Source organism: Echinops telfairi, unplaced genomic scaffold, assembly GCF_000313985.2.
Source record: "Echinops telfairi isolate 266 unplaced genomic scaffold, ASM31398v2 ScPeMD7_18;HRSCAF=68, whole genome shotgun sequence".
Lineage (NCBI taxonomy): Eukaryota > Metazoa > Chordata > Mammalia > Afrosoricida > Tenrecidae > Echinops > Echinops telfairi.
Window position 1 is genome coordinate 30182307 of NW_022103915.1, and position 8365 is coordinate 30190671.

The 8365-nt window shown below is 54.1% G+C and overlaps 1 protein-coding gene across 1 annotated transcript in view; it reads right to left on the minus strand.

The window, feature by feature from the left end:
• Window positions 1–1880, minus strand: part of FOS (Fos proto-oncogene, AP-1 transcription factor subunit) — a 5119-nt gene extending 3239 nt beyond the window's left edge. Inside the window, exons 1-3 of the mRNA XM_030884955.2 lie at window positions 1693–1880; window positions 238–361; window positions 12–164 (exon numbers count right to left, since the gene is read on the minus strand). Of these exons, the coding sequence (XP_030740815.2) occupies window positions 12–164; window positions 238–361; window positions 1693–1880 (465 nt within the window). The remainder of the gene's footprint in view (window positions 1–11; window positions 165–237; window positions 362–1692) is intronic.
• Between the last annotated feature and the right edge of the window lie 6485 nt (window positions 1881–8365).

Genomic DNA, 8365 nt, shown 5'->3' on the forward strand with positions numbered 1-8365 from the left:
CGGGAGGAGGCCGCCTCGTAGTCGGCGTTGAAGCCCGAGAACATCATGGTCGCGGGGCTGAGGGCGGAGGCCGGGGGGCTGGCGGGGAGCTGCTGGGGGCGCGGGGACAGTTCGCTCGCGGCGCCGCTACCCGCTCGGGCTCCGGCTAGCTGCTGCTCTGCTCGCTGCAGTTGCGGTTGGAGTACGAGGCGCCGCAGCCGCCGCTTTTATAACAGCATTTTATGAATGAGTCCCTACGTCACGGGCGGAACCATCGCGGCCCCGGAGGGGGGGCGCTGGGGCCGGGGGGCCCCCGAGGCTGCCTCGCCGCCTCTCCTGAGCTCGCGGCGCCCTGATCTCTGCCTTATAGTAGTTTTGGATCCTGTGAGCCTTTAGAAATGTGGGTCTTAGGGGTCCAGTCGCCCCCCAAATGGGAGGCTTCAGGGACTTCTCCCCCCACGACTGCAGGGAACGGCCGTGGAAACCTGCTGACGCAGATGTCCTAATATGGACATCCTGTGTATAGGGGGAGGGACTGACGGGAACTGCTATCAGACTGAAGCCAACACCAAGGGTGCAGCACTGGGGGAGGCGGGGGCCGCGCCGGGGGAGGGGGACGGGAAAGCAGAGAATGCGAGCGAACATTCGCACCTTGGTCAATGCGGAGCATTGTTCCTCGGGTGGGGGTGGGGACGCCTCTTTGCGGACTGTACAGAACCCCGAGCCTGTTCTGAGGCTCAGGTATGAGAGAAACAGGTACCCGACCCCTTGGCCCAGAAGAATGAGCTCCCACCTCCATCCGTATCCCCAGTTCTAGACTCAATTCTGTTCAATCGTGGAAGCAGACCTTCACCTCCTCGCCTCTGCCCCGGGTCCAGCTAGAATCTTGGGACTATGGCTGTGCTTAGAAGCAGACTCGGTGTGTGTGTGTCTGCGTACCCCAAATAAGCGAATATGATGCTTGGGTATTCTCACGTATTTTGTTCTTGAGGAAGATAGTGTGTATGTGTTGTTTATTTTCTCTCTTTCTCTAGACTGGGATCTTAATGTCAACTCTCTAAGACGCCAGCTAGTAAATATAGGTCAATCCCCCCCTTGGTAAGGAAGTCGGACAGGGCCCTTAGCCTGGTTTGGGGCGGCCGGGGGATGGGGTGGGGTGATCGGGGATGGGGCGGCCGCTCTGGGTAACGGGGTGTAGTGCGCCACTTGGGGAGCGCTGGTCCGAGAGTTAGGGCGGTGGGGGTGGGGAGCTGGTTCAGTCCCGCCAGGAAGCCTGCAGCGGTGATTTTCCAGCTCGGATATGGAGGTGGGGGGAGGAGGGGGAGGATGGAGGCGATGGCCGGACCGGGCCCAACAGCGCCCAGGCCACGGACCGCAGTCACCAAGACCCCTGGCGCAGCGCCGCGGCCTGGGAAAGCCAGGGGCTCTGGAGCGCCCCGCGCCCCCAGACGCCTTTAGGCTCCTGCAGAAAACAGCCCGGGTCACACGGCCCCGGCTTGGCCCCAGCTTGCTGGCCACCGCGCCCAGGGCCCCGGGGCGGTGGGGCGGGGGATGCACGGCCCGCGGGGCCACCTCGAGAGGGGCCAGGTAGGTTAGGGAGCGGGCTGAGCGTTCAGGGAGCTCCGGGAGTCGGGCAGCCGACCGGCCTCGCGCCGCCGCACCCCGGAGCCAAGTGATCCTGCTATAGATAGTAACAGGGAAGCGGCTGTTTACAGCAACACAGCGCCGCCAGGGCCGTCTCCAGGCGACGCGGCGCGGCCGAGCGCGCCGTCCCGCCCGCCCTCCAGCTCCCCAGGGGCCGTGGCCTCCCGGGCCGGGCTGCGGCCGCTCCCGCCGCCTGACATCACCCGCTGGGTCCGGGGCCCGAGCGCGCTCGCGCGGGGCTGTGCACGAACCTGCATTCTTAGAGATCCCAGCGCGACGCGAGCGGGGAGGGCAGGGAGGCGGGGATCCGTGGAACTGGGTCACTTGCTATTTTTGCCTTCGCAGTCACAGGCAGAGGTGAAAACAGAATTTCATCATTGTATGTCACTGGTTTATGTCGGTGAGAATGTAGGTGTTTGTGTTTTCCATCCCATTAAAGCAGAGGAGAAGGAGAAATGGGAAAACGCACACCACACATCAACGCAGACTTCTAAAAGCAATTCTGAGGCCTTCCTTCTCAGTAGTTCCATCCTCCATTAAACTACTTCCCTGTCCTTGGCTAGTAAAAAAAAAAAGTATTAGGAAGGCAAATCCATCGCTCTTATTATTATTAGCTTCCGACAAAGTAGGTCAAGCTTTGAATTTCTGGGTCTGGCCTGGCCTTGCATTCATAACTGGATGGCAGGGCCGTGTGAGAGAAAGAAAACCTAGAATGAGTGGATTTACTTACCCTGCAGAGTTTGAAGCAGCTCAGGCCAACACCTAAAATTGTCAAGATTTTATATCCAGGATTTATCTCATAGATAATTTATCCTGCCTTTGATAATAAAAAAGGGACAGGATCTTTGGATGACTATATCTCCTTCCTTCCGATAGCTGAATGCCTTTCTTTTTTGGCACCATTGTCGCCAGAGAATTTGGGGGCTTTATCCCGACCTCTGAGAAGGACAAAGCATTCATTCATTCATTCAGTGCTGAGAGCTGGCACCTACTGTCCTAAGCAGAGTGGGTCTGTCCCTTCCCTCCTAGGTAGTCCAGTCTTATGGAAAAGACCCCCAAGTCAGTAGAGACTTGCAGGGAGAGGTTTGACAGAGGTTAAGAGCAGGGTGCTCCCCGAACACAGAAGGCTTGGGAAGCAAAATGTCCCCTAGGCAATGACAGGAGGACTGAGGGTCATCTAGGGAAGCAGGCATCTCCCCCAAAGCAGCTGTGTCACATGATACCTTCTCAGCCTCTCTTTCCCCTGCCCCACTAATATCTGAGCCTGCACTTGCAGTCTGAGCATGCTCTCCCATCCCAATCTGCTCCTGCGATCCCTGTCAGGGCTGCTACAACCCATGTCAAAACAAACAAACATGGCACCCAGGTAGGGTAGCCTCAAAATCAAGGCAGATCACAAGCACTCATGATGTTATTTTTGCCCTTTGGCAAGGTCAGGGTGACTTTGAAACTGGTGGTGTGTTGCACCACTACTCCCCACCCCCACCCCCTTGGGAGCAAGGCAAGCCTAAGCCTATAAAACCCAACCTGAAGCAGCTTGTGATTCTTTATTGATGCGATCCCTGCCTCCTATTTGGGGATCCAATACTCAAAAAGGTGGGGAGAGTCCTACATCTGATTCTAACCCCAGGTCAAAGGGTCTTCCTCATCACATCCAGACTTCCAGTCCATGCTTCTGCCTGTGGCCCTGGAAATTAAGAGACCTGAGCCACAGAAAGCATTCTGTCCAGTCCTGTTGGAAGATGGAAGATTCATGTTGTTTAGCCCGGTGTTGTTGCAACATTAAGTGAAAGCCTGCCGTCTGTACCGCCTACGTAAATGCTGCCGCAAACGGCCTGTCCCCCGTGTGCAGAAGCAGTTATTTGTTTGGGGAAGTGTGGTCCTGTGGTGTAGGGTTGTGGTCAGAGCACGGGACCAGAAGTCAGGAAGCTGCCTATACGAAAGAAAATCAGCTCCCTTCGGGTGGGGGTGGAGGAGAAGAGTCACTCTTAGGTTTGTTTTGGCCTCTATGGACGTCGGGCCTTTGTCATTTTGCACATACCACTGTTCACTTAGGACCCAGCACAGTGGCTGGCCCCCAGTAGGTGTTGGAAGCGTCTTACTGAACGAGCAAATGAATGAACGACCCCTCGAGAGGACAGGATGAGTGCAGATGGTCGTCCTTTCTGGGAACTTGGAATCCAACCGCCTTCGGAAAGGCTGAGCGAAGGCTTTTTTTATTCTTGGGTATGAATAGGCACAAATTGGGAAAGAGTAAATTGCAGAACGGTTTGGGCTATTTTCAGCCGGTGCAGCCTCTGTGGATCAAGAGCACCCCCGTGGTTCCTGACAAAGAGCCAACTTGAGCCTCTTGAGGAAGGTACCCAGGGCCCGTGATACCACAAGGACCACCTTGTCTGTGACGGACAAGGATTGCGTCACCAGCACCCTTCACCTTGATCATTCTGGTATCTGGACTTTCCAAGCCCCGCGGGATGGGATTCACACACATGAGGGCAGGGAAGGGAGCTCAAGGGGTCCAGGTGGCTCACTCCCTGGCTCAGATTGCTAGAAACAACGATTGCCCCTGTTTTAAGACAGAGGGTGTCACTCCCTGCCCCACCCCCACAAACACTCAGGCAAGCGCACACACCACCGCCCCCACCATCACTCATTAGTACTAGGGATTTCGCCTCTTTGGGAAAAACTGTTTTCATTCTGAGCAACTCTTGGCTTTCTGACAGGGCCTGATGATTCAATGGGATCCCCATCCTTCTGCTCCTGTGAGCGTTTAAACAAAGCTCTGTGTGGTCCTCGGGATGCACTCCATCTGGAGCTGAGGAAACCGCCCGCCTGCAACTAGGTTGCCTAAGATCAGGGCTGTCACTCGGGGAGGGGGGCACAGGTTGCACCAGGGAACGCTGTGGCAGATACCACAATGACTTGTCTAGAAATGTACTTGTCTACAGCTTTTCAGCAGACCCTATTTTTATTTTCTAAATCATTTTTAGGGGGCTCTTACAATAATCCACACATCAGTTGTATCAAGCACATTTGTACATACGTTGCCATCATCATTTTCAGAACGTTTTCTTTCTACTTGAGCCCCTCTTTTTTTGCCTCCCTCCACCCCACACCCTCCCACCCTCGTGAACCCTTGATAAATTATACACTATTATTATTTTCATATCTTACACCACCTGCTGTCTCCCTTCACCCACGTTACTTTTGTTTGCTCCCCATCCCCCGGCAGGGGGGCTATACGTTAATCAGTTAATCATTTCAATCGGTTCCCCTTTTCTCTTCCCACCTTCCCTTTACCCTCATGGTAACGCTATTGGTGCTGAGGGGTTTACCTGTCCTGGATTCCATGTGTCGAGATCTCTTATCTGGACCAGTGTACATACTCCTGTCTAGCCAGGTTTGTGAGGTAGCACTGGGGTCTTGATAGTGGGGGGAGAGGGGAAGGAAGCATTAAAGAACTATGTTGTGTGTTTCCTCTGTGCTATGCTGCACCCTGCCTGGCTCGGCCCTTCCTTGTGGCCCTTTTGCGAAGGAATGTCCAATTGTCTACAGATGGGCTTTAGGTCTTCACTCCGACCCCAGACGGACACTATTTTTCATCTTGAAGTTACAGCTAGACATACGTTTTCTCAAGTCCAGTTGACCGGCATCAGTATGCCTACAGAGTTAGAACTCTCTGCTCACTCACTGACTGGACTGGTGACGCCCACCTGCCAGCGCCGTCTTTATTGCTCAATTACGATGACGCTTCAGATCGCAGTGGTTCTGTCAGCACCCGTTGCTCGGTTTGCTGCTGCTGCTCTTTTTATAGTCTCTGAGTTTATCAAATGTTCTGGGGGGTTGAGTGACAGTATTGTGCTGGGTAGTATTTGTGAACCTCTACCCATAACTTTGCTCTTTTTTAATGAAGTAGGAACTAGAGGAAAGAAAAACTTCAAAGGCGAACTCACTGCCATCCAGTCGCCGGCCGCCGACTCAGAGTGACCCTACAGGACAGGGTGGAACTGCTCCTGTGGGTTTCGGAGACGGTCACTCGTTCCTTCTGGGAGCAGAGAGCCCGTCGTCCCAACTGGGAGGGGCTGGTGCAAAGCCTGTTTTGAACCAAGCCTTTAAAACTTGTTCTAACTCTGAATGGAGTTCAGTGCAGAGACAGTTTACAGAACGCTGTTTTCACTACCATCAAGCCGATGCCAATGGACAGCGACCCTACAGTGCAGGGGACAACTGCCCCTCCGAGGTTCCAAGACTGGAATCCTCTGGACGGCAGTAGAAAGCCCCGTCTGCTCCCTCGGAGCCGCTGGTGGCTTCAAACTGCTGACCCTGCGGCTAGGAGCCCAACGCATGGCCACTGGACTGGGCTCTGCTGTTGCTGTTAGTATTCATTTAATGTAAGTACAGTTAAAGCAACTTACAGTTACTCTTTCATGCCGGGGCCTATGGCTAATAGCGATAATCAATGCTAGGAAGGATTCAATAGAGTCCCCGGTGCAGGAGGAGGCTCCCTGTGGGGGAGGTGCGTGACACTGGGCGTTACCACACTGGGTGACACCAGCCCCGTGACGCCACTGCCCAAGAGGAACACAAGCTCAGCCCAAGCTCAAGGCATCTTTAGTTCGTGTCGCTAGTGGTAGCCTGGGGCGCTCCCCCTGTCAGTCAAGCGGAGGCTGGCCACAGAGCCAGGAGCTCCCCACTGGCAGACACAGAGGTTTCGGTGCCTGCGGCTGTCAGTGCTTCAGATGTCCTTAGCTGACCTTCTTGGGCTCTGGTGGATTTAGCTGCTGGAATTGCAAAGGAACTTTGTCTCACATCACTGAACCTATAACGTAACGGCACGCCCTGAGTAAGAAACCTCAGCAGTCTGGAGTGCGTCCGACGTGAAACCCTCCCCTGGGCAGCGCCAGGGCCCAGAGGGATGAGAGCAGATGGGTGCCTGTCTCCCCCAAGGGGTTAAGACATTTTTGGTGGTGTACAAGATTTGACCCACCACCCGACCCAAAACAAAAAAGTGGACTTTTTAAAGAGACATTAATCATGGAAATGCCCCCATTCCTCCACCCCTTCCTTTCAAACACCTGGTCCTGGTGGCATAGTGGGTACAAGTTGGGCTGCTAAGGACAAGGTCAGGAGTTCGAAACTACCAGCAGCTCCTTGAGAAAAAAAGATGAGGCTTTCCACCCACATGAAGTTCCAGTCTCGAGACCGTTCTGCCCCGTCCTAGAGGGTCACTGTGAGTCGGAATCCACTCAAGAGCATTGAGTTTGGTTTGGGGGTTTTATTCTGAAGCAGGAAAATCCCCAGCAAGATGTAAAATCCAGTTAGGTCCGCTTCCTGATCCATTCGGAAAAGAGACCCTAGTTCCCAAAATATAACAACCTTTTGTGTTTGTTTAGTGTTGGATTGGTATCTGCTTGAAAACTTTGTATGCTTGTATCTGGGCATCCTACCAAAGGCTCCCCTCGGGAAGTCCTCCTTCAGATCTTGGCCCACCAGAGACTGTGAGGTGATCAGGTAGGACAGGGGCAGCTTGTGGCCCTTGGGGGGATCCTGACTCGTGGCAACTCATCCCGTTCCAGAACAGAACTGCTGCACGGGGTTCTAGGCTGTGATCTCTGTGGAAGCAGTTTGCCAAGCCATTCTCGTGTGATTTCACTCAGTGAGCTTATCTGCCAACCCTTAGTAGGCCCATAGTCACGTGCTTAACTGTTGGTGCCACTGAGGGACCTCTGAGAGAGACAGACCACGCTCGGTTTGTCCGTGTCTCCTCCTCCACTTCCTGGACTTTGGATGAAATCAATGCTCAGCACACCCATTGCCCCTACACACCCACCTGTTGAAGGGGTCGATTTACAGAATCACACTTAGAAAAAAACCAGGCTCCTCAATGTGACCTACCAAGTCTGTGTGACCCGGGGCCTATCTTGCCTTCCCATCTGTCTCAGACCACTGGCCTTCCCCCACTGCACTCTGCCCACGTGGACCTTCTCTCTGTTTCTCACAGCTCCCTGCTGGCCCTGCCGCTGGGCCTTCGTCCTTGCTCTTCCATCTGCCTCTGCATCTTGACACCTGGCTTCCTCCTCCTGATTCCTGTCTACTCTCATGTCACTTTTAAAATGCCTGTGCTAACTCTGCCCAGTGACGTCCTCCTTGCCCCTGCCATCACTGTCTGTCACATTGGTGTCGGTTGCTATGGAAACCGTTCTACCTGACACGACCGTCCTGGGCCAGCTGCACGGTCAATTGTGAGATGCCTATCCGAATCCACAAGGCTTCCATCAACGGATTTTGGGAAGGAGAGCTCCAGGCCTGTCTTCTGGTCCCTCTTCAGCTGGTCAGCATCGTAGGCAACACATACACACAACTCACTGTCATGAAGCTGAGTCTGATTCACAGGGGCCCGAAAAGACAGGGCAGAATTGCCCCAATGGGTTTCTCACACTGTAACTCTTAATAGGAGTGGAAAGCCTCCTCTTTCTCTCAAGGGGTAACTGGTGATTTTGAGCTGCTGAATTTATGGTTAGCAGCCAAATGTGGACTCTATCATGCCACCAGGGCTCCTGATGCCAACGTATAGGCCTCCACTAATAGATGGCTAGGGGTTATGAGTTCGGCTGCTAACCTTAAGGTCAGCAGTTCGAAACCACCAGACTTGGCAGAAGGGCTTTCTACTCCCATGAAGAGTTACAGTCTTGAAAACTCACAGGGGCGGGTCTACCCTGTCCTGTAGCATCACTAGGAGTCT